Source organism: Emys orbicularis, chromosome 1 (assembly GCF_028017835.1).
Source record: "Emys orbicularis isolate rEmyOrb1 chromosome 1, rEmyOrb1.hap1, whole genome shotgun sequence".
Taxonomy (NCBI): Eukaryota; Metazoa; Chordata; order Testudines; family Emydidae; genus Emys; species Emys orbicularis.
Window position 1 is genome coordinate 349,597,356 of NC_088683.1, and position 26,836 is coordinate 349,624,191.

Below are 26,836 nucleotides of genomic sequence, written 5' to 3' on the forward strand. Positions count from 1 at the left end.
GAAAAGGCTAGGAAAATTATAAAATAACTAGGAAAAGTGGGGGCATGTGAATGATCAGTGAGGATCCCAAAGCAAGCAGATATCCAGCTCAAACAGGATAGAATTTAATGGCCTAATCACTAAGCATATCATTTTTCCATTAACGGCTTGGTCCTGCAAAGTGCTGTGCACTTTGGCCCTGATCCAGCCAATCAGTTAAGCACATGTGTAACTTTAAGCACTAGTGGGCCCAATGAACTGCACAGGAAACTGACCTGGAGGCAAAGGGACTACGCATGGGCTTAAAGTTAAATATATACTTAAGTGCTTTGCTGGATCAGGGCCAGAGTACTCGGCACCTTGCAGGATCAAACGTTAAGGGCTCAATTCATTGTTGCAATTCACTAATACAGGGTGGGTAGAATTCTGATGTGGAACCCTTTTGCACTTTGCTGTGGTGTGCAGGGCAACAGCGAATTGGGATCTAAACTCCTTAGTACAAGGTAAAAATGATGAACAGAATAGGGAGGACATAGGAGCCTGACCCTGCGGTAATGAAAGGGATGTTGTTCATCCTGACTAGTCGAAATAAGGCCAAAGAAAGTAAGTACATCGCTTTGCATGCTGTGGACCACACCGCAGCCTGTCTCTTCTGACACATCTATTCTCTACCCCAGGGGCAGGCAAACTTTTTGGCCTGAGGGCTGCATCAGGTTTCGGAAATTGTATGGAGGGCCGGTTAGGGGAGGCTGTGCCGCCCCAAACAGCCAGGCATGGCCCGGCCCCCGCCTCCTATCCCACCCCCCGCTTTCTCGCCCCCTGACGGCTCCCCCCCGAGACTCCTGCCCCATCCAACCCCCCCTGTTCCCTGATGGCCCCTTGCCCCATCCACCGCCCCTGCTCCCTGTCCCCTGACCGCCCCCAGAACCTCCACCCCGACTGCCCCCCCCCCGCCCCATCCAACCACCCCTTCTCCCTGACTGCTCCCGGAACCCCTGCCCCTGACTGCCCCCTGCTGCCCCATCCAACCCCCCCCCTTTCCTTCCTGACTGCCCCCCCCCGGAACCCCTGCACCCATTCAACCCCCCGTTCCCCGCCCTCTGACCACCCCAACCCCTATCCACACCCCCGCCCCCGACCACCACCCTGAACTCCCCTTTCCGCTATCCAACCCCCCCTGCTCCCTTACCGCACTGCCTGGAGCCCCGGTGGCTGGCGGCGCTACAGCACAGCACCAGGTCAGGCCGTGGCTCAGAGCCCACAGCATTTGCGTCGGCGGCACGGTGCGCTGAGGCTGCGGGGGAGAGGGAACAGCGGGGGAGGGGCCGGGGGCTAGCCTCCCGGGCCAGGAGCTCAGGGGCCAGGCAGGAGGGCCCCGCGGGCCGGATGTGACCCGTGGGCCATAGTTTGCCCACCTCTGCTTTACCTACATCCCACTTGTGCCCTTATCAAAGGTAGTATCCTCCATAGCATGCAAAACCCGTTTAAAACTAATGCTCCAGTGCTCTTTTGTATATTAAAATAATACTGTACCAGGCTTCAGGGAAAACAGTCACAATTTCTATATCCTAGGTACTTCCCCAACCCCATTACCATTGTATCTGAGAACCCCACAGTCCTTAATGGATTTACCCTCATTACACTCCTATGAGGTAGGGAGATGTTATTATCCCAATTTTACAGATGGGAAACTGAAGAGCAAAGTGATTTACCCAAAGTCAAGCAGGAAGTCTGTGGCAGGATTAAACCTAGGTCTCCAAAGTATCTTAACCCCTGGTCAATTCTTCCTCTCTAATCCAGGATGTACATATGCTGAATACTTGTTTATATGCCCTCACAGAAGTAACAGACAGATTAAAAAGGATCCCAACTTTGTATTTATAATAAAAAAGAAATCTTAAGCTATCCAACAAAGACAATTTGCCTCATAGACTTTAAGGTCAGACGGGACCATCGTGATCATCTAATCTGATCTCCTACACATTGCAGGCCACAGAACCTCATCCACCCACTCCTGTAATAGACCCCAACCTCTGGCTGAGTTACAGAAGTCCTCAAATCATGATTTAAAGACTTAAAGTTACAGAGAATTCACCATTTACACTAGTTTAAATGTGCAATGACCCATGCCCCATGTTGCAGAGGTGAAAAACTCCCAGGGTCTCAGCCAATCTGACCTGGGGGAAAATTCCTTCCCGACCCCAAATATAGTGATCAGTTAGACCCTGAGCATGTGGGCAAGACCCACCAGACAGATATCTGGGAAATAATTCTCTGTATTAACTCAGAGCCCTCCCCATCTAGTGTCCCATCTCCAGCAGTTGGGAATTTTTGCTACTGGCAGTCACTGATGGGCCATATGCCATTGTAGGCAGTCCCATCATATTTGGTCCTGTCATGCGGGCAGGGGACTGGACTCGATGACCTCTCGAGGTCCCTTCCAGTCCTAGAATCTATGAATCTATGAATCTATAACCATCCCCTTCATAAGCTTATCAAACTCAGTCTTGAAGCCAGGTTTTTTGGCCCCACTGTCCCCCTTGGAAGGCTGTTCCAGAGTTTCACTCTTATGATGGTTAGAAGCCTTCATCTAATTTCAAGCCTAAACTTATTGATGGCCAAGAGTAAAGGGTTAAAAAGAATGGTTTACATAAATAGTATAAATAACTATACTACAATGATAGTATCTTGCGCCCTCAGAGATCCAAGGCATTCAGCTGACAACTTGACACCTGAGATGTACGGTTTGTATCCAGACAAAACCTGTTGGCTAGAACTTCCTCTGGTGTAAACTGGCATAGCTCCATTAAAACTGTGCCACATTTACACCAACTGAGGATCTAGCTCCATCATCCACTAGTCCTTACTTATACTAGCTGGTACTGATTTGACATGTCCTTTTCAAGCTGATATTTTGTCTTCTAATACTTTTCTACTGTTTTTTAAAAACAAATATAACATTGTATTAATCATCTTGAAAGTGGACGATTAGGGTTTTACATTGCTTTTTTTTCTTGTACAGTCTGAAAAAAGAGTGATCCTTTGCCAACCAATCACCCATGTTATTGGCAGTCACTGCTTCACAATGCACCAAACAGGGTTACAGGTGCATTATTTTAAAAATCGAATAGCAGCACTTATGAAAGCTTTTATCATTTTGAAGCAGACATTGATGAACCTGCATATTACTACCTGCTGACAGAAGGAATTAAGATCTCTCTAATGGTGCCAACATTAGATAAGTTCAAGCTAATATAGGCTGGGTCTGCTAACATTCATGCATTTCAGTGGTGTCATTTCCACTGCTATATAGTATACCAGCATTTCCATCAGAATCTGTTTTCAGGTTTTGGTTGTTTTGGGTTTTTTTACTATTATTCAGTCTGAACTGCAACCTGTCATACAAGAGTAAGGATGGAAATAATTACATTTTAATATTACAAAGATTCTTAACTGTTTTTTGGGGAGCTGCAAAATGCTTGTTCTTGTGTTTTCTGTTGCTATGCTCTAATTTTATAACTAAAAAGCAACTTCAGCAAAATTAAAATTTTCCTGCCACTAGCCTGTGCAGTGGATTTAGCCTGGTGGATGTTATAGGTGACTTGGACCTCAAGCACCAAAAATGGGTTCTTGGAATTAGTCTCCTACATTAATTTTTAGGCTCCTAATAAAGGGCCCTGACTCTTGTTATTGGAAAGCCTCTAGGCATGGCTGGTGCATATGGTAGGCTGGGGGAGGCTATGCCTCCCCAAACAGCCCAGTGTGGCCCCGCCCACACTCTGCCTGGAAGGCCCCCTCCTGCTTGTGCTTTCCCCTTTGCACACTGGCTGCTTCTCTTCAGGGAAGCATGCTGGGGCTGAGGCTAGGGCTGGGGGTGGGGGCTGCCGGCACTGGGGCTGCCTGCCCTGCCCTGGGCTGGGGGGCTGCGGGAGGGGACTTGGGGGGACAAGCAATGCCTGCCTGGCACTCGGGAGCTGGGGTGGGGGCTGGCAGCCGCAGGGAGGGAGGCTCTGGGCTCCAGCAGGGGAAAGAGGGCAGAAGGGGTGGGGCCGGGCCGGGACTAGCTACACAGCCGGCCGGTCACCCGCTGCCCATGCCTCTAGGGAGCACGAGAACTTCAGTTACCTGAACCGGTATATGAATCACATGCCCATTTTCATGGAGATTTTGCTAAGTAAAAGCAGGCAAAGTGTAGCAGTGTATCAGACAGTGATGTGCTGTTGTTTTCTTCTTTCTTCAAAGGGCCACAAGACAGTGAATCAGCCTTTCACTGAATGTATTTTTCCCTTTTGTCCATCTGTCATGACCTTAATTGTCTGAATTGATTTTTTCCAGAAACTGCATCACATTACTTGCTCATATTCAATTTGTGATTCACTATATCCCCAGATCCTGCTGCCTAGTCAGTTGTTCCCCATTTTGTAGTTGTGCATTTGATTTTTTGCTTCCTAAGGCCTGGTCTACGCTGGGGGGGGGGGTCGATCTAAGTTACGCAACTTCAGCTATGTGAATAATGTAGCTGAAGTCGATGTATTTAGACCTACTCACCGCAGTGTCTTCACTGCGGTGAGTCGACTGCTGCCACTCCCTTGTCGACTCCGCCTGCGCCTCTTGCGGCGGTGGAGTACAGGAGACGACGGGAGAGCGCTCGGGGGTCGATTTATCGTGTGTAGACTAGACACGATAAATCGACGCCTGCTGGATCGATCCCTGCCTGCCGATCCAGCGGGTAGTGTAGACATACCCTAAGTGTAGTACTTTGCACTTGCCTTTATTGAATTTCATCATGTTGATTTCAGACCAATTCTCCAATTTGTCAAGGTCATTTTAAATTCTCATCCTGTCCTTCAAAGTTCTTGCAACCCCAGCTTGGTGTCATTACAAATTTTGTAAGCATTCTCTCCACTCCATTATCCAAGTCATTAATGAAAATATTGAGTATAACCAAACCCAGGACTGACCCCTGGGGACCGCACTAGAGATGTCTTCCCATGTTGAGAGTGAACCATTGATAACTACTTGATATGTAATTGGTTTAATAAACATCTACATTTTTTATCTTAGTTCAATTAAAAAAAAAAAAAAAGCCCAGCTGCTGAAATTTGCCTCCCATGCTGCAGAAGCCTCACATATACTATGTTATTTATTAAAATCAAACTGGGGCCTGTAGTTTGACTCCATGAACACCTAGCATGTAGTTAGTAAATATTTAAAATAGTTAAAAGTCATAACAAATCTTACAAGTATCTTCTAGGAAAATTCAGAATACATTTTCAATCAAAGAAAACAATTTCAAGTACCTGACCTTGATGAAATGTCATCCAAAGTCAAAACAGTGCAAAACACAATAAAGTCGTCTTCATCGTCTGACCATCCCATCGAAGTATCAAAGGTGTTGGTGTGCAAACGGCAAGTAATTTGATGCTGTGCTATATGTTAGCAACAAGAAGAAAGTCAAGGAAAGTGTGGGCCCCTTACTGAATGAGGGAGGCAACCTAATGACAGAGAATGTGGAAAAAGCTAATGTACTCAATGCTTTTTTTGCCTCTGTCTTCACGAACAAGATCAGCTCCCAGACTACTGCACTGGGCAGCACAGCATGGGGAGGAGGTGACCAGCCCTCTGTGGAGAAAGAAGTGGTTCGGGACTATTTAGAAAAGCTGGATGAGCACAAATCCATGGGGCCGGATGTGCTGCATCCGAGGGTGCTAAAGGAGTTGGCGGATGTGATTGCAGAAACATTGGCCATTATCTTTGAAAACTCATAGCGATCGGGGGAGGTCCCGGATGACTGGAAAAAGGCTAATGTAGTGCCCATCCTTTAAAAAAGGGAAGGAGGATGATCCGGGGAACTACAAGCCAGTCAGCCTCACCTCAGTCCCTGGAAAAATCTTGGAGTAGGTCCTCAAGGAATCAATTCTGAAGCACTTAGAGGAGAGGAAAGTGATCAGGAACAGTCAGCATGGCTTCACCAAGGGCAAGTCATGCCTGACTAATCTAATTGCCTTCTATGATGAGATAACTGGCTCTGTGGATGAGGGGAAAGCAGTGGATGTGTTATTCCTTGACTTTAGCAAAGCTTTTTATACAGTCTTCCACAGTATTCTTGCCGGCAAGTTAAAGAAGTATAGACTTGCCGGCTGGATGAATAGACTATAAGGTGGATAGAAAGCTGGCTAGATCGTCTGGCTCAACGGGTAGTGATCAGTGATCAGTGGCTCCATGTCTAGTTGGCAGCCGGTATCAAGCGGAGTGCCCCAAGGGTCGGTCCTGGGGCCAGTTTTGTTCAATATCTTCATTAATGATCTGGAGGATGGCATGGACGGCACTCTCAGCAAGTTTGCAGATGACACTAAACTGGGAGGAGTGGTAGATACGCTGGAGAGTAGGGATAGGATACAGAGGGACCTAGATAAATTAGATGATTGGGCCAAAAGAAACCTGATGAGGTTCAACAAGGACAAGTGCAGAGTCCTGTACTTAGGACAGAAGAATCGCATGCACTGCTACAGACTAGGGACCGAGTGGCTAGGCAGCAGTTCTGCAGAAAAGGACCTAGGGGTTACATTGGACAAGAAGCTGGCTGGATATGAGTCAACAGTGTGCCCTTGTTGCCAAGAAGGCTAACGGCATTGCCAGCAGATCGAGGGACGTGATCATTTCCCTCTATTCAACATTGGTGAGGCCTCATCTGAAGTACTGTGTCCAGTTTTGGGCTCCACACTACAAGAAGGATGTGGAAAAATTGGAAAGAGTCCAGCAGAGGGCAACAAAAATTATTAGGGGGCTGTAGCACATGACTTATGAGGAGAGGCTGAGGGAGCTGGGATTGTTTAGTCTTTAGAAGAGAAGAATGAGGAGGGATTTGATAGCTGCTTTCAACTACCTGAAAGGGGGTTCCAAAGAGGATGGATCTAGACTATTCTCAGTGGTAGCAGATGACAGAACAAGGAGTAATGGTCTCAAGTTGCAGTGGGGGAGGTTTAGGTTGGATATTGGGAAAAACTTTTTCACTAGGAGGGTAGTGAAGCACTGGAATGGTTACCTAGGGAGGTGGTTGAATCTCCTTCCTTAGAGGTTTTTAAGGTCAGGCTTAACAAAGCCCTGGCTGGGATGATTTAGTTGAGAATTGGTCCTGCTTTGAGTAGGGGGTTGGACTAGATGACCTCCTGAGGTCCCTTCCAACCCTGATATTCTATGATTCTATAATTCTATAGAGAGTCATCTTTTTGATCTTCATTTCTCACTCTACAGATTGGAGTCTAAATATAGGAATTCCTCCCACACCTCAGATGCAGTATCTGTGTGGGATTTCTTTATTAATTATTAAAGGAGAAAGCTATGATTGAAGCTACTCTGGTGTAAATTATTTCTTTTCTTGACCTAATCCAGTTGTAAAGCACCAAAATCTCTTGACATACACCTTGAAATATAGTTTAACATCATTGTGAGTGTATATAATGCTTGTGAAAGGGGCCACATTGACAGCCCTTGAGACTGTCTCTGTTTATCCACGGAACAGGTGGAATGTGAAGTGCTCTCTGTTTATCCACAGAACAGGTGGAATGTGAGCAATGGAAATACAGGCTCCTTTTTTTAATTGATTGTTTTACATGTACCTTTCATAAATATCAAGCAGGTTTACAATATAGCAAGAAGCACATAATGAGGTAGAGTAAAAATAAATAGCTGTAATAGTAATAATAAAAAGTTAATGTAATATTTTATTTGGCTTGCCAGAAACAAAACAATTTACAAAATGAATCTTGACCAAATTGACCAAAGGGAAAATGTTCAAATCCTAGATTAGGGGTAAAATTTGCAAAAGCACCTAAGTCCCATTTTCAAAAGTGATTTAGGGCCAGATTTTTGAAGGTATTTAGGTGCCTAACTCCCACTGACATAAAATATCTGGCCCTCCAGCACTTGGGAGCCCAAGTCCCATTGATTTTCAATAAGACTTAAGCTCCTAAATGCTTAAATCACTTTTGAAAATGAGACTTAAATCTTATCTATACAGTGCTTTAGTCCGCATCAGAGGGGTTTCAATCTGAGTCAAGATTTCTGATAAAGAAAATTGGATTCAAGTGAGAAGAGGATCTGCTAAATTATGAACCTGAAGGAACAGCATGATCTGAAAACTTGCTCCAGTAGTTTGTACACAAACAAAAGCAATGGATACGGTTGCCAACTTTCTACTCACACAAAACCAACACCCTTGCCCTGCCCTGCCCCTCATCTGAGGCCCCGCCTCTGCCCCACCCCTTCTCTGAGGGCCCGCCCCCCTATTCGATCCATCCCCCCTCCCTCTGTCACTCACTCTCCCCACCCTCACTCACTCGCTCATTTTCACCAGGCTGGCTCAGGAGGTTGAGTTGCGGGAGGGGGTGAGGGCTCTGGCTGAGGGTGTGGGCTCTGGGGTGTGGCCAGGGATGAGGGGTTTGGGGTGCAGGAGGGGGCTCCAGGCTGGGAGGTGGAGCCGAGGGGTTCGGAGTATGGGAGGGGGCTCTGGCTTGAGGCAGGGGGTTGCAGTGTGGAAGGGGTATGGGCTCTGGGCTGGGGATGCGGGTTCCGGGTGGGGCCAGAAATGAGGGTTCAGGGTGTGTGCTCTGGAGTGGGGCTGCGGATGAGGGGTTTGGGGTGCAGGAGGGTGCTTTGGGCTGGGATTGAGGTGTTCAAAGGGCCTTCAACATCTGAACATGGGAATAGTAATTTCTACATAATTGATAGAGGTGTTGTGAGGATTAAATAACATTTATACATTCCTTTAAACATGTAAAGCTCAGTATAAGTATTATTGATATATTTTATTATTAAAATCAGTCTTTTCTTTAGCAAGTATGTAATATTGGGTTCTGTGTTTGCCTGGCTTTCCATTGTAAGTGTCCTGTTTAATAGGAAGTCTCTGAATCACATTTCAGAAAAAAAATTCTTCTTAGTTTTCTTTAGCAACTCTCTCCAACTCTGAGCTGTATTATGGCTCAAAGGCAATGGAGCGGTGGAGAGAGGGAAGGAGTTAGCAGCTGGCTGTGAGTATGGTGGAGTCTGGAGGAATTATGCCTGCTTCTAAGAGCAGCAGTTGCTGCACCCAGTCCCATACTAAAGATGTAGGGTCCAATTCATTGTTGTCCTGTACCTTGACCAATGCAAAGTGGGTGTAAAATGCTACCATTCTGATCAGTAGCATTTTACAACTAGTTTGCATCCACATTGCACTAGTGTAAATAAGGTGCAGGGCAACAGTGAATCAGGTTCCCATTGTGTGCACACCCAAGCATTGTCTCTCAGATAGGTGCTCCTGCCCAGGGTGCGAAGCACTGGCTGGGCCTCAAGTTTACCTACACTCTGCTTCAAGGAGTGTGCAGCACGAGAGGGCCCCTTGGTATTCGGTGCTTTCTGTAAGGGTAACTCCTCTGGGGGCAGAAGGGGTTCACTGCATGCTTTGCCCCCCACTGCACCCAGACAGGGGCACTTTTCATGAAAATTCCACAGTCAGTGTGGACAAAATAGCTCCCAAGGTATTTCCTTGCTAAATGAGATCGGGAGGGGTGGTTCTCCACTGCACAGTTCCACTTGAAAGAACTTTGGAAACTTTCTTTATTGCTTCTTCATGTGTTGGTCCGACTGGTAATGTTACTGTACCTTGTGCTCTGTCAGCAAGGTAATTCAGTCACTGAGACGAAGGATGGTCCAGTGGGTATGGTGCTAGCCTGGGTTCAGTTACCTGGTCTGCCACAGGCTTTCTGTGTGACCTTTGGCAAGTCAGTCTCTCTGTGCCCCAGTTCCCCAGGTACAAAATAGGGATGACAGTACCTTGGTGTTGCGAGTGAATATATTAAAGATAGTGAAATGCTTAGATGCTACAGTAATGGGGTTATAAACACGCTTAAGATAGATAGGTCATGTGACCATGATTCTAAGAACATGTCCTGGATTTATTAATCTTAACATTCATTTGCATTTACCAGTTGTAATGCAGCTACAATAGAGGTTTGTTTGTTTTTTCCATCATCAGAGTACGCTCGATTTGAGGCAAAAATCCATGACCTACGTGAGCAGATGATGAACCACAGCATGAGTTCTGGGTCTGGCTCCCTGAGAACCAATCAGAAGCGGTCACTCTACGTAAGGTAGGCACGGGGTGTTTTTCCTGATGATAAATGTGAGCAGCTTCTCTACCATGTGGTTTGAAATGCTGAGGAATATAACTGAGACATGTATCATGATGTGAGTTTATATGGTTCAAACTGTATAATGCAGTGAAATTAATATAATTTCTTGACGCGCCTATATTACTAATGCTATCATTCCAAGGCTGTTTTTAAAGAGCAGTAGAAAGAGTTGTAGCAATGCTTTAAGATGAAAACTTTCACCATTTGACAACCCACACAATAGCTGAAAAAACAGACGAGCTTTTCTGTATACTGAAGGCTTAGGTCAAATTCCATTGGACTGTGCACCATTCAAACTGCCCCTGCTACAAGGAGCTTATGATCTAAGAGGCAGGACGATACAGGATGACAATAATTATATAGGATGTACACAATTCTTAGCTAGGCAGTACTAGTGATCACCGCTTTACCTTTGCCATAGTCATCCTATTTCAGTAGCCATTATTAACCAAAGGACTGGGATTCACACCTCTGATCCTAGCAAGTTTTGCGGCCAGCCCCTCATTTTGGCAATGGAAAGTGTACTGCTAAAGGTAAGCATGTGGGGCTTAATGCAAAATATTTTAATAGCACTCCTACTTTTTAGGCCTTCCACTTCTAAACTGTTTCCCTGTTCTGAGCATACCATTTGAAATTCTTGACAATCGCAAAGTACAGGGAAGCAATATGTCAACCTCCAGGCAGTGACAATTATTCATGGTGGGGGGGAGCTAATTCGGGTTGTAACATTGCAGAGATCCAATTAAGGCTAAATCCTAGATTTTGTCATTATGCCTTCAGCATGAGCGGAGAGGGTAGCAAAGAAGGAATTTAAGCAAGAGGGAAATATTTAAAGTAGTCAATTGGTGGTCTCATTGCAGTTCCCAGTGACAGGAACCCCAACAGGCACTAATTGGTACTTCAGTAGAGAGGTCAAGGACTGAATGGGGATTGAGATGGAACTTCTCTCATATCCCCAGAGGTTGATCTGTCCAGACCAGGATGGAAGTATCTTGAATAGGCAGCAGGTTTAAAACAAACAAAAGGAAGTATTTCTTCACACAACACACAGTCAACTTGTGGAACTCCTTGCCAGAAGATGTTGTGAAGGCCAAGACTATAACAGGATTCAAAAAAGAACTAGATAAGTTCATGGAGGATAGGTCCATCAATGGCTATTAGCCAGGATGGGCAGGGATGGTGTCCCTAGCCTCTGTTTGCCAGAAGCTGGGAATGGGCAACAGGGGATGAATCACTTGATGATTACCTGTTCTGTTCGTTCCCTCTGAAGCACCTGGCATTGGCCGTTGTCGGAAGACAGGATACTGGACCAGATGGACCTTTGGTCTGACCCAGTATGGCTGTTCTTATGTCATGGGTACAGGTTTAGCTGCACTTCTGACCCATCTCTGGTCTCTCTCTTAATGCACAACCACTGGTATCAGGACTCCTGCCTTAACTTTTCCTTTCAGTGAAATCATGTGATTCTCCAACTCCAAGGGGCCGAGGGATGTGCTAGCCGCGGCTTCCCGGCGCCCCCATTGGCCTGGAGCGGTGAACCATGGCCAGTGGGAGCCGCGATTGGCCGAACCTGCGGACGCGGCAGGTAAACAAACTGGCCCGGCCTGCCAGGGTGCTTACCCTGGCGAGCCGCGTGCCAGAGGTTGCCGACCCCTGCTCTAGAGTCATTGTCCATTCCATTATCTTGTGACAACCCTCAATAGTTTGTTTATCTTATCTTGAATCATTGTTTTGAATTCCTGTTTGTTTCCCAACCAGGGCCGGCTCCAGGCACCAGCTTGGCAAGCAGGTGCTTGGGGCGGCCACTCCGGAGAGGGGCGGCAGGTCCAGCTATTCGGCGGCAATTCGGCGGACGGTCCCTCACTCCTGCTCGGAGCAAAGGACCTTCCGCCGAATTGCCGCCGCAGATCGCGATCGTGGCTTTTTCTTTTCTTTTTTTTTTGGCTGCTTGGGGCAGCCAAATCCCTGGAGCCGGCCCTGTTCCCAACATCCCTGTTGATTAAACCCAATACACCCAAAAGTAAAAATCCCAATACAGTATCCATAGATTATTACAGAATAGCCCCATGTCTGCCACAGGAGGCACCTTGGTGGGGCAAATGTGGGGACATTTTTGATGTCATTACCAGTACAGCACTTGTTCTGTAAACAGAGGACTTCATTCTGCTCACAATCCAGCACCTTTCACAAGCATCAACTTAATACACAGGTTTTTTAAAAATCAAAACTTAACTTTAAATACAGGTAGAATACTTCTACCTGGAAAGAGATTCAGAAGCCCAAGGTCCCCATTGGCAGCACTCGCAGTGTAACTGACTCCATAGCCTCTGAGTAATCTTTTCAAAAGCACCTAAGTGCCATTTTCAAATTGATTTAGGCACTTAGGAGCCTAAGTCTTATTGAAAGTCAATGTGACATAGGGGTCTGATGGTCAGATTTTCAAAGAAATTTAGGCACCTAAAGGCACCTATTGGGATTTTCAATAGTACCTAAACAGGTGAATCAATGGGAGTTTGTCACCTGATCTACTTAAATGCTTTTGAAAATCTGTCTAGGCACCTATCTGCATCTTTGGGTGTCTTTTAAAATCTGAGCCTAAGTGCGTAGATCACTTTTGAAAATGGAACATAGACTCCTAAGTTATTTAGGCCCTTTAGAAAATATTACCCTATGTCTTAATACACAGCTGTTGAAGTAACATCTGTTGTTTTTAAATTCGCAATTGGAAACAAATAGTTTATAATTTTGTAAGATGGAGTTTGATTAAACAAAAATCTCCAGTAATCATCATGGTGACCTCACAGTAGCCCGATACTCTTCTGATGTCTTTTAGCTATATGTCTAAATATCACTTCCCATACCACAAATACAGATCTGTTCTTTTATTTCAGAACTGAGCAGAAAAGCCTCAACCATAAAACCTCAAGAACCTCAGTTCATTTTTAGTTGCATAAATTCATGCAGTCAAAGCCAAGAAAGCTGGCTGTGTTCAGCTCTACTAAAAGTGTACTTGATAAGCACTGTATTTTACATATTATTATTATTTGTTTGGAATGTGGTAGAACCTAGAGGCCACAGTCAGGGGCATGGCCTCCATTGTGCTAGGCACTGTTGATTCAAATAATATATGGTCATTACTAAGGAAGTTTCTGTCTTTATTAGGTACTGGGGCAGTGGGGTGGAGGGGAAGAATGACATAGCAAGCATGCCATGTTCTGTGAGGTTTTGATTTGCTGGGGACATTAAGGATATAATCCCCTTCTCATCGAGGGACCTTTGTGAGAAGTCTGCAGCATAAGAGAATACTGTAATAATGTTCTTGAAATTCAGGCCAAGTGCATTTTAGATGATCATTTTGGTAAGCATCTGTGCAGTGCGTGAAAGGACAAGATGCTGCTAATTATCCTAAAAATGTCTACGTAGCAATTCCCAGTTATGATGGAAAGTTAATGATTCCATTTTTCTTCATTTCTTCTGTATTTAAGACGTTGTGGTTTTGCCATTCTGCGTTGAATACAAGCTTATATGTGTGTGTATATATATATATATATATATATATTCAGCTTGAAATGTTTTAGCGTTGGAGTTTTAATTGGGATAAATTTCATTGGTTAGGCAGTGCGTGGGTACATAAAGTAATTGCTGTGTAGATAAAATTACACTGGGAAAACCAGGAGAGAGGAAAACAAGTTTCTCTTAAATTGAGAATTATTAAAAACTAAATACAACTAGTGCACCAGCAGCAGCTGGATAGGACGTGTCGGTCTTCTGCCCTTCTTGTGGAAACGTGTGAGAGGAAAGATAAAGTCTGTGGCAGGAGCCATGCAGAGTTTCCAGCAGATCCTTCCAACTGGGATTGAGTTTGCTACTTTCCTCATGGAATGGGCAGTGGGTTCAAACCCTAAAACTTGCAGATTCCGCCCCCCCCCCCAAGACCTTGGGGGAACCACGGCATGCTGGGGTCTCCATACCAATTCTGGAGACTCCCTATCTACCATTGTCTCTGAAAGCATGACTCCATCTGGCTCCTTCATCTTCTGCTGCCCCTGAAAATGACTTCAAGAGGGGTTCTTTCTTGCAGAGGGAGGCATGCAAAAAGCTAATACAGCCTCAGGCTCTGTGAAGGTTTGTGTGGATTCCTCACAGAATCCTATTTGACCCCACCCTCTCTGAAGATCCTCTGTCTTAAGAAGGTAGCTGATCCTCTCCTCACGCAGACAGGGGAATTGAACATGCTGATGCTTGGCACAGTCCAACCCCCTAATAATTGGAACACATTTAGTCATTAATATTAAATGAAGTGTAAAGAATATACAATATGAAGATAATGGGTCATAGGTGCTAGAACTGCATTTGTCACAGCTGTTGAAATGTAGTCTTAAAAACTGTATATACTAAGAATAAACCAGAGAGAGGGATGTTTACATAAGGAATTGTGTAGCCCTTTGAACTCCTTGGTTTAATTTTGGTGGGTTGTATTCTTTTCTTGCTCTTTATCTTAGTCATTTCGAAGAGCCACTGCTGGTTCATGGAAAACATTTCTCTTCAACTGTATTTCTGACTATAAATCATATTTTCTGTGTTTCTCTTTATCTGTTCTCTTTAGTAGTGGCTTTATATAAAAATACTGTCATTGTTTCTTAAGAATTCATCTGTTCCTGCTGCCCGTGAAGCACTAATCCCCTGTTTGGGATGTTATCAGAATGGCCACAGCAACCAACTGCAGGGCCACAAAGAGTATTATGAGACTCTAGGTGAGGATTGAAAAACAGGAGATGATTTACTCTTACTTTGGCATGTAAATCGATTCAGTGAGAAAGAACAAGGGAAAGAAAAACAGAAAATATGATGCCTGTGGAGGAACTGATGTGTAATGGGCTAAATAGTGGTTATTTATAGCTCCTTTATTGCCTGGCTAAGGTTAATGGATTTGTTTTGGATCAATTTGCTTTAATTAGAGTGCTGAGACAAGGTTCTGCTTTTCACCACTTTTATTTCTTAGCAACTCAACTGCTAGCTCACAAACCCTTTGATAGGAGAGTAGGGTGAAGACCATCAATAAAGCTAAACATTGTGCTATACACAGATGACTTTTTAGTGTTGACTACATTCTTGTCTTTTGAACTCAGAGGATAAAACACTTGCTCTTGCAAAAACATGTATATTGGTTTAAAACAGCTGCGCTGTCCACTCCCAGTTCTGCAGAGTCACTCATGGGCTGTAGAATATGGCAACCTTTTGAAGGACTAAAATATTTAGGAAGTGAAGTCCCTTGGTTGAAAGGAATCCAGCCAGTGGAATTTTAGTGTTAATGGTCAAGCATTGGAGGGATCTGCTAGTGTAGACCTGAAGAAACTATGCCATTAAATTAATAGATGCCTCAAATTGTGTGTGTGTGTGTGTGTGTGTGTGTGTGTGTGTGTGTGTGTGTGTGTGTGTGTGTGTGTATCTTAAAGTAGATCAGTGCAAGATTTTCAGGAGATATAAGTGGGTATGTCAGAACTATACATCTCACTGCAGCCAGTTGAAAACTAGGTGTTAGAGGGAGCATACCATGCCAAAGAACCTGCCTTCATAGGATTGTCTCTCTGATTTCTAGATGAAAAGGGTTCAGGTAAGTTTAGAATACACAACTACAGTACTTTCCAATTTTTATATATTACAAATTGAACCTCTGCAGAAAGGTCTATAACTAAATATTATTACTGGGGGGAGTTAACCCAGAATCCATCTGGATGTTTAGAACCCTGGATTAAGTAATGGATCAAGACATTTATGGAGACTTAGGCTAGGTCTACACTGCATTTTTGTCATTAAAACTTTTTGTCGGTCAGGGGTGTAAAAACACCCCCTGACCGACAAAAAGTTTTAACGATGAAAAGCACCGATGTGGAAAGTGCTTTGTCAGTGGGAAACGCTCTCCCACCAACAAAGCTACCGCCCCTCATTGGGGGTGGTTTTATTTTGCCCGCAGGAGAGCTCTTTTCTGCAGGCGAAGAGCAGCTACACTGCTTACAGCGGTACGGCTGTAGCGGCCCAGCTGTGCCGCTGTATGATACGCAGTGTAGACATAGCCTCAGATCCTTTCATCTCTAGCTCGGTGGTTTAAATCTGTCCAAGATCAGTTGTGACCAAAAGTCACTGCATCTAAAAGAGATTGTTGTCTTGTGTAAAGTGTTTAGATTGGCATGCTGCAGTCCAGATTTTTTTTGTCCATATCTAAACTGACTCCTTTACATCACAAGTCTGAGATGAATCACCACAGTTCAAATGGGCATGGAGCCTCAACCTCTGTCAGCCCTAAACGTGGTCCTCCAGGTCAGGGCTGGGGCCCCTTGATGGGCAACGCAAGGTAGCTTGCACTGCTACTGCCCATGCTATACCAGTTCTAACGATACTGTACAGTAAAGAGAGTACCTCAGGTACCTCAATCCAGGGAGCATTAAATTCAGTAAAAATGTTTGTTAAAAAGAAATTATTTTTGTCTTCATTTTGTTGTATTTGGTGTAAGGCATTTCCAAAGCTTTGACAGAATTCAAACGGAGTATTTTAAATTATTGTAAGCCTCTATGTTTTATAGACTATTATAACTCTGGACATCACACATGGTTCCATATCAGATTATTGTTTTACTGTGCCTGCCTATATGAACCTGAGCTTAATGCTTAGTGGACTGCTAGAAGGTGGTGATGAGCATAGTATAAGAAACCTATATAGAATAGCTATAGCTGTAAAATCATACAAAATTATAAGAAATCTTTAAAAGGGAGAAGTTTCAGAATTGTTCACAAGGTATCTTCAATCTTTCAAATCCGCATGCTCACAGGCAAAGTGATCTGGAAAAATGAGCAGTGGGATGAGAATCAGGGAGCCCTGAGTTTTAACCTTGGCTTTGCCACCAAGTCACTGGATGACTTTCAGCAAATCTCTTCACCCCTCTGCCTCAGCTTCCCCATCTCTACAATCATGGGGATAATATTGTTTCCTTACCTCAGAGGGTTGTGAGGGATAATTAACTAATGTCAGCATGGCTCTTTGAACACTAAAAGCATTATATATGTGTTTGTGTTTGCTAATTTATTTATTGAGCCACAAAGGGTAAAATGTGAACATTTGCCGTAGTAACTTATCGGGATTCCATACGGCTTAAAGGAGATACGCCTTTAGAGGACGTCAGGGGCTAGGAGCATTCTATTGTGTACTCTGATTTCCAGAACAATGAATCCTCCACTTGGTGCTAGAGGCAGTACATGCACTTACTTAACTCCTTAAAAATAGACTTGATGCCATAGTTGTACTAGCACCTGGGGAGAGCTCTGTTTTGAAAATAGTCCCAGGATTTTGGCTCAGGCACTGCAGTGAGTTACAACTGAAGAGTTCAGTCTCCAAAGTTTGTGAGGATTGCAAGCAGCATCCAGTTGGTTACATTTATAGAATGCCTGTTACATCCACCATTTTATCCTACTTTCTTTCTGGAGGCTAAACACTCCCATTGGCTTTAGTAAGCATTGGATTAGGTTTGAAAGATGGAATTCTCCTCTGAAAACCCTAAATGTGAAAAATGAACATGTAAAGATGACAAAATTGTGCCCTGAAGATCTGGGAGAAGAAGTTTCCCACTGCAAGAGAGACTCAGTGAAGATAAAACTTCACTAGATATGGGGGCGGGGGAGTTATGAAGGGGAATGGCAATTTAAAAATATAAAAAACTTCATATACAGAAGCTGTAATAGCCTAGTCTTTATGTCCAGAGAAATTACGGAGACACTCAACACTGCAGTCTATGGCATGATCTGCATATCTTAATCCATTAATTAGCAGAACAAGCCTTCAGAAGTGTGGAGCATCCTTTCCTCTCTGCACATTTCTCCTCAGACATGCAGACTTACCATAAACAAGCTGTAAAGGCAGCCCGTGCTGTATCTGCTGTTTCTATTTCAGTAACAAAGTGCTTTGCATTTTTAGGTTTGCTTGTTTTGCAAATCAATACATTTCTCACATTCTTGTTGCTTGCCTCCCATAGTTGCTTCAAAATTCATTTGCCACTCTCAGGAATAAAATCAACAGCTATTGATACATACACATGGGCAGCGTGTTTTTCCAGACTGGATGGTTGTATAGTTCCTCCCATCCACAGTGCCACACCTGAAATTACTTCTCTTTCATGTTGCAAAACTTTATTACAGAATTATAGCTTTGGGAGGGGAGTTCTATGAGTGAACTTGGCACCTAAATATTACTATTTTATTTTTATAATCGCCAGAGCTTACACAGCCCTGATTGTACACTGCATGGCAAGATAGAAACCACTACAGCTCTCTCTTTATATCAAAACATAAATGGTGTTAAGTAGGATTTTTCATAATGTTTGGTAATTTACCTTTGATGAATCTCAAGCAATTCCAAATTCTAAATTATAGCACAGATTGAAAAAGTGTGTTGCAAAGAATCTCTCTAAATGGAACAATATAGAGAGAGTGATTTTAGTAAAGCATTTGTTAATATGTTTAGAAATTGTCAGATGTGTGTATGCCTAACCTGCACATGCAAAATGGGTCAGGGAGCTTGCAAGTGCATATTAGAGTTGGGAAATGGCAAATTGTGTAGGCAGTTACCCATTTGGCATATTCCACTTAAGGATGCATTTTTGAATATTCTACCACTAGTGTTCAGCTATTGTTCTATTAATACAAGGTGTGGTCCAGCTCCCGTTGAAATCAAAGGGAGTCTTTTCATTGGCTTCAATGGGAGCTGTATCAGGCTCATAACCAGGTAAAAATCCAAGACTATACGTTTCTGAGGCAGAAATAAAGCACAAATAAAGATCCCTCTACAAAATGTCTCTTTTTTAAAGCAGGGCAAGATGGTCTGTTTTCAGGCTGAGCTCATTCCTTATCCCTTACTCCTTTTTTGGTTTTGTATTTGCTGTTTTTTGGAGCAGGAAGGCTGTCCTTATACTATCAGCTCAGTCCTCTGGATTATGGAGCTTCAGCAGCATCTGCTTCCTGACTCTCTAACACATAAATCATAGAATATCAGGGTTGGAAGAGACCTCAGGAGGTCATCTAGTCCAACCCCCTGCTCAAAGCAGGACCAATTCCCAACTAAATCATCCCAGCCAGGGCTTTGTCAAGCCTGACCTTAAAAACCTCTAAGGAAGGAGATTCCACCACCTCCCTAGGTAACCCATTCCAGTGCTTCACCACCATCCTAGTGAAAAAGTTTTTCCTAATATCCAGCCTAGACCTCCCCAAAAAAGGTCATTGAGTCCAGCCCCCTGCCTTTACTAGTAGGATCAAGTACTGATTTTGCCCTGGATCCCTAAGTGGCCCCCCTCAAGGATTGAACTCACAACCCTGGGTTTAGCAGGCCAATGCTCAAACCTCCTTCCCAATTTGGTTCCCTACTCCTGAAAAGGAAAACAGGGTTTGGGGCCTTTTTGGTCCTACTTGGGTAACCCCAAGCAAGCTGCCTGGGGGCCTCTTGGGACCCACATGGGTAGTATAGCCTATACATAGATAATTTTATTATTTTGGAGCTCGGCAGGGAGCTAATAGCTAGAAAAAAGTACCCAGTTTACAGAACAATCGAAGACACTCTAAATGGACTAGGCCAATCAGACCAATTCATATGAAGGAACACAAGTGAAAGGTTGCCTTCTGGGGTTCTAAGGTCATGTGATTATTTTGTTAGCATGTCTAAAACTTATTTTACTCATCATTTTTGGTAAGGGGGGTAGTTATTAGCAGATAGGAGAGACTGATTTTTAGAATTGCTGAGTACCCATGGCTCTAATTGGTGCCGCAGGTGGTCAGCGCCTCTGAAAATCAGGCCCATAAGTTTTCAGAGATCCTTAATTAAGGTCCCAATAATGGTGTGTGTATGCTGCGGCTGGCTAGCCATTCTCTATGTAAAAGACAAGTGTGAGAACTGTTAATCTGCAGACATTCACATCTCAGTGGCTCTTAAGTTGAGACTTTAAAATTTGTTGGAGTTCTGGTGTGAAATGAACTAAAATGTGATATGCCGAAAGTACAGTGATATGCCTGAGATATATTCTGGGTGTATGAAATTTGATATACCTGATATATGGTCAGGTGGGGCTATTAGCTGCCAAATGACCTGGCTAAAGATTTCTCTAACACTGTGCTTATTATCTCAGCATATTTTCCTGCTGTATTAATATTTAAATAGTTAATAGTTTTTAAAGTTGGTTTTACGGATATTAATAGTACTCCCTTTGGGGAGGAAAAAAGCAGGTAATGGACAGCAAAGATCGAAAGTATAACCACAAAAAAGTCACAGCATTCTCATCTCAGATTCTGACACCAACCTTAACACGCTACCTCTTATATTTACATTACAGTTGAGGCAGGACATTGCTGTCAGGGGCAGAAGAACCAATTCAGCCAAACTGAGCAAAAGGTGAAGCGTTTGTGCATCGTTATGAGGTTCAAAATGTCATTTAACTCCACCCCCTACCGTCTGATGCTGGGAATCTCAACCCACTGCTGATGCTCTGGCTCCTTTCCCTAATAATGGCCCCCTAGAATGGACAATGTGCCTATCAAAGACCTAAATTTGTTGTGCAACCAGGTTTTCCAGGCACACAGCAACACATCCAGCTCAGCTACCGGCTGCTGGGGAATGGGCTACACAGCCACTGGCCAGATATCTCTCTTTTTGTGGGAGATGGTGCAGTCTTTACCCAAAAGGCCCTTGCAAGGGAAGAGTCCATTTTTATCATTTTTATTTGGGCCTTCAAAGCAGTTTTTCAGGTCCCCTCCCCAATGTAACCAACTCCTGTCCACCGGTTTGCATGAGGGTGGCCTGAAGATTTTGGGTCGGGTTAGTGAGATGATTCTGTGGAACCCCACCAAAAGTCACCCGCTTTCTTTTTTTAAAAAGGGGGCAATCTGTGGGCCACCCCAAAGATCCTGCTACAGAAGAGATGGAGCCCAGTGCTATGCTGGAGTCTGTGCACATTGCCATTCTTTTAAAAAGCATTTCAAGGGATGATTCTCCAATTGGTGAATTGTAGCTTGTTATGGGTCTGATCCTACAAGATGCCGAACACTTCCTGTTAGGTGTTGAACACACACAATTCCCATGGCACTCAGTACCTGGCAGGATAGGACCCTATGGAATAAACTACAGCTTATAGTAGTTTTGTTGTTGTACAGGAGGACAAGCTCTGATTTAAATTCTTTATTGTACAATATATACAGTAGATTAATCCTTTAAAAGATGTATTTTCCCATTGCATCTGAGTTCCGTATTCAGGTCATTCTTATAGAAGTCCATTTCTTTACCTTGCCAGTGGATCTTTTAAGTATCACCTGCATCTAATTTTGTGCTAAATTACTGGCTGCGCAGTGAAATCATAAACTAAATACTGAATTACTAATGCCTGCTGGAACAGATTCTCTTTTAGCAAATATGGTAGAAATAAGTGGCATACACTTCTGGCCATTTTCCATGTTCTGTCCCATAAGATAGTTAAACAATGTCCTAGAACAGGTAATAGACTTAAGCATGTGCTAAGGAAGCAGTGCACCTTTTATTTTCATAGGAGATGCTTTAATAGCTTTTCAATATACATATATTCTGTTTCCCAGATCCCTAGTGGCACTGCCAGTTTCATAGAGCAGTGCCTCACTCAGAGGGGAAGCGTCAACTAGAATACAGTAGTTTCCTAAAGCAGAAAACAATGATGAAAAGACTTTGCCTTGTTTAAGAATATGGGAATATGATTCTTGAAAGATTTAAATAACCAAAACAGCCACTATTTCAGATGGCCTGATTTTTTAATACAGATTCAGAACATGATCAATTAAGGCAGGAAAAAATGACAACAAAGTAGATTGTCTGGAGCTTAAAATGGCTGAAAGTGAATCAGCAAAACATGCATCTAGGGCTTTTCTGCTCTGTTTGAAAATATCATGTAGTCTCTGACAAACAGCTCTTATGTTTCCATGTCAACAGCTAAGAAAGGACATTGGTTAGTTTATTGCTCAGTGAGGTGCTGGGAAAGTACAAGCCAAGCTAGAACATGGATGTAGACAAGGAAACCAATCGAGGTAAAACGCCCCCATAAATTTAGTCAAGGTGGGGGGTATACTGCAGCAAAATACAGTACATTTGTGTACAGTACAAGCAAATAAAAAATCTCAGGGTTGCTAAGTCAGCAGTCAAGTGAGAAACAAAAATAATAATGCTTAGCACCTATTAAAGTGCCTCCCATCTGAGAATCTCACATAAATGGATCCCAGAGGCATGGTTGGGCAGACCACCCTCTAAACTAAGCGCATAGATCATAAAGTCAAGATGAGTATTGTTGCGATGGAAGGTGACCCAGGAGGAGAAGAGTGAGAATTTCCTTGTGAAGGGACTTTCCAAGAAAGATAAATGAGGAGAATCTTTTCTTCACAGTGAGGAAATCCATCTGTGGAAAAGGGAACCCAGTTGTGTTAAGTGAGTAGGCCATGATGATCGGTGGGCTCTACCATATCATCTTCTTATGCCTATCATCAGAAATATAGATGGCTGAGTGTACTATACAGTGAGCATGCGAAGAATACAAGTAAATTACCTACCAGAAATTAAGGTCCATACAGAGTCCAAAAGCAGCTACAACTTAAGGTTCGCTGCTATCTCACTGTCTTACCAGAGAACAAAGTCCTTCAGCAGAAGGTCTGGGACCACACTGGCTTGGGACCACTACCGAGCCCTAGTACAGAGGTGGGCAAACTACGGCCCGCACACCACATCTGGCCCGTGGACCCTCCTGCCCGGCCCCTGAGCTCCTGGCCCGGGAGGCTAGCCCCCGGCCCCTCCCCCACTGTTCCCCCTTCCCCACAGTCTCAGCTCACTGCGCCGCTGGCGCAATGCTCTGAACGGTGGGGCTGCGAGCTCCTGGGGCAGCGCAGCTGCAGACCCTGGCCTGACCTGGTGCTCTGTGCTGCGCGGTGGCATAGCTGGCTCCCGCCGGGCAGTGCAGCTGCCTGTCCTGCTGCTCTGGGCAGCATGGCTGTAGCGCCGCCAGCCACCGGTGCTCCAGGCAGCACGGTAAGGGAGCAGGGGGGGTTGGATAGAAGGCTGGGGAGTTCGGGGTGGTGGTGGTGGTTAGGGGGCGCGGTTGTGGTTAGGGGTCGGGACAGTCAGAGGGCGTGGAACAGGGGGGTTGAATGGGGGGAGGGGTCCTGGGGGGGCAGTCAGAAATGAGAGGAGGGGTTGGATGGGGCGGCGGGGGTGCAGTCAGGGGCAGCGGTTCCAGAGGCAGTCAGGGGACAGGGAGAAGGGGTAGTTGGATGGGGCAGAGTTCCTGGGGGGGCATTCAGGAATGAGAGGAGGGGTTGGATGGGGCGGCAGGGGCAGTCAGGGGACAGGGAATGGGGTGGGACTAGATGGGACAGGGGTCCCGGGGGGGGGGCTGTTAGGGAACGGGGGGGTTGGATGGGTCAGGAGTCCCGGGGGGGGGCTGTCAGGGGATGAGAAGCAGGGGGGGTTGGATAGGGGGCGGGGGCCGGGCCACGCCTGGCTGTTTGGGGAGGCACAATTTCGGAAACCCGATGCGGCCCTCAGGCCAAAAAGTTTGCCCGCCCCTGCCCTAGTATCATGCATCCAAATGGGTTTCATGCAGCTAGTTTCATGGACTGCTGTGGTTGTCCTGCAGCTGGTTTATCCAGGATCTCCATGTCCAGGATAATGTGGGTGCCGTGCAGCCAGTCTGCCTAGGACTGCAGGGGACATGCCAATGGCTGGACAGTAAGTTTGGTTCTGAATCAATTTAAGTGAGGGGTCGATCAGACCTAGTAGGTTGCTGTACAGAAGTCCTAACACTGGTGCTGTTGCTCTGTTTCTGTGCATCTCCCATGCAGTGGCGCTGGAACAGTTTTTAGAGTGGGGGTGCTGAAGTGTGCCCCTCTTTACCCCTGTCCACGCCCCTTACCGCCCCCGACAGCTCAACAGCTGGGACTGGGAGCAGGGCCATGGCTCCGGGAGGGGAGGGATGCAGACAGGGGCAAGGCAGCCAAGGCTTGTGCCACAGCTGGGGACGGAGCCCTGGGTCAGGGCCAGGAGTCGAGTCCCCGGGCTCCCAGCGGAGCCCCCGGGCGTGGGGCCGGTGGCCAGGAGCCCAGGCAAAACCTGGGGATGTGGCAGCACCCCCTGCACCCCTAGCTCCTGCACCTATGAGTCCCTGGGAAGGTGGGACTTAATTCTGTCTACATGGGCCCCTCCTGATGAGTACTGGATGGGAGCACTGTGAGGTAAAAAAAAAAAAAAGCACCTGTGCATGTGTGTGCGTATATTTATCTATATGTATATTTGCCTTTCAGCTCTCTGTATCAGCTGTTTTATCTCCCATGAAACTTCTTCTTATAGCTCATACTTCTCTCACAAGCGTTTGTTTGTTTTATCTATAAATACAGAAGATCAGAAATTGCTACTAGACCCAGTTAGTGTCAGAATGTCACTTACTAAGTGAAATTCAAACAATGAAACTAATCCGCCCACTTTCATGAATCTGGTGTTTTTTTAAGTCCATTCTGTTGCTATTGGAGACATTCCCACTCCTCCACGCTAGACATTACACAACTCCAATTATAGATACACCTGCTAGTTGTTATTACGGTACAGGATGTGTATTGCTACACATCCGTTGCCTATGTGCAAGGTAATTTCATGTTGCTAACTTTGCTGCAGTTCCCAGAACTAGTTCCTGACTGGCAGGTAGAAGCCAGGAAGATCTGATTTCCTGCTTCTGAAACTTGCAGTCCCAGAAGTACTGTTTTCAGGATGGAGTACTTCTGACATAAGACTACAGTACCATTTGGGAGGGAAGCAGTTACTTGGGGATGCAAGCAGGTATTTGTATTCCCATATATCTCTAAGCAGTTAAGGTTTTGCTGGGCCACTTTGGGAATAATTTTGGCAGTAGCATGCTGAGGATGTTACCCACCCCATCCATTTCAAAGATGGGTCAATACTTTTATTCTTCCTGGAGACCAAAAATTTATATAATCCTCCCTCTTAACAGCCGCTATTTCCTCTGTCACATTTTTCCCTTCATTATGACTTTGGGGAAGTTTAGAATTCAGACTGAGATTATGGTGAATGACTGCTGTAATTACTCCTGTCTTTAGATTCTGTAAGCCAGTTTCTAAAGATAAGGATTGTCACTTATCAGTCATGAAATGAAAACCGATCCTTACGGTCATCAAGTACTATTGTGACACCTTATCGTGGATGGATCATAAATACAGTGTCAGATTTAAGTCTTGTCAACAGTTCTCTCCAGTACCCAGCCAGTCTGTTTTTCGATTTGTTTGTCAAGATTTATGCTGTGGGGAAATGTTAACTCAGGCTTTACCAGAAGTAAAGTTCGTTATTGAAAAATGCCACCAGTCTGTTAAGCCCCATACATAAAAGGAAACTTACTCATGCCTGACAATATTTTACTCCTGGGGGAATTCTGTACAACTGCACCTGTGCAGAATTCATGTCCCCTGCAGATTTTTTTTGGTTTTCCCACAGAATAATAGATTCTGATGGGAAAGCAAAGAGAAGCCATGAGAAGGGCCACGTGCCCCTCCCTGGCAGCAGTCCCAAGCGGGGTGCATCACTTCGGGTGTCGGGAGCAGCCAGGAGAGATGTACATCACCTCCTTGGGGAGAGGGGGAACAGGACTGGGCGTGTGTGTGACACTCTGTCCTTCTTGCTCGCTATCGTGGTGCACCCGGTGTGGAGGGGCAGGACCCCGGGGTGTTTCTGGGGCCAGCCTGGCCATTGTGCTGTGTCAGGGTTGGGTGCAGCCTCGCTGCTGAGTCCATGACTTGGGGTGGAGGCTGTAGGGTGATCCATGCATTCCCACGGGGAGGCAGTCCCAATGCATGCCCCTTGCCCCTGTCACTGTGCCCACCCTGCAGAGATATGGAGCTGACACAAGCAGCTACAGGGAGCCTTGGCCAGGAACGCCATTTAGGGAGGGTGTTTGCAGCGAGTTTTTCACCAGACATCTGCTTGCAGTGCACACCCCAGTCCCAGGTGGAACTTTAAGCTGCAGTGCCGCACAGCCAAGTCCCCTCCTCCAGGAGTCGGGTTCTCCAGCTGTGGCTCCTGCAGTCAGTTTCTTCCACTGTGCTAGGGCCTCTGGGGTTGGGGCAGGCAAGGAAGGGGTCAGTCAGGGTGGGAGGGGGGAGCATAGGGTACCCCGTGGTGCGAGTGGGTAGGGGGGGAGCACAGTGGTGGGGGGCGGAGAAGCAGAAGCTCCACAATGGTGCAGGGGAGCAGAGGATCCCTAGTGGTTGGGGGGAAGCAGAGGGAACACAGCGCCCCTAGTGATGGGGGCTATTGAAGCCTGGGGTGGCCAGTGTTGTGAAAAAGGAGAGTCAATCTCCAGGGGAAGGGAGAGGTGAGGGCAAAGGGCTGTGCCTTGAAGGAGGAGGCAGTGAGTGTGGGAGGAGCACCTGAAAGGGAACAGTCTCTGAGGCAAGGATCCTGAGGGAGGGGGAGCTGAAGAAGGGTTGGGGGTTAGGAGCAGCTAAGTGGATCTTGGGGTCCATTTTCCCTCAGAAAAGCAGGGAGCACCCTCACCTCTCCCTGGGAAGAGACTGGGGACAGACACCACTAAGCTAATGCATTCTCTCAACTGACTAATTTGCTCTCTGCCTTCCTCCCCATCT

At 45.4% G+C, this 26,836-nt stretch overlaps 1 protein-coding gene across 7 annotated transcripts in view; it reads left to right on the plus strand.

Annotated features, from left to right (window-relative positions):
- Nucleotides 1-26,836, plus strand: part of DLG2 (discs large MAGUK scaffold protein 2) — a 933,774-nt gene that overhangs the window by 801,441 nt on the left and 105,497 nt on the right. For all 7 annotated transcript variants that reach the window (XM_065406536.1, XM_065406561.1, XM_065406510.1 and 4 more), the window contains one exon: nucleotides 9,995-10,109. In XM_065406536.1, coding sequence (XP_065262608.1) covers nucleotides 9,995-10,109 — 115 coding nt within the window. The remainder of the gene's footprint in view (nucleotides 1-9,994; nucleotides 10,110-26,836) is intronic.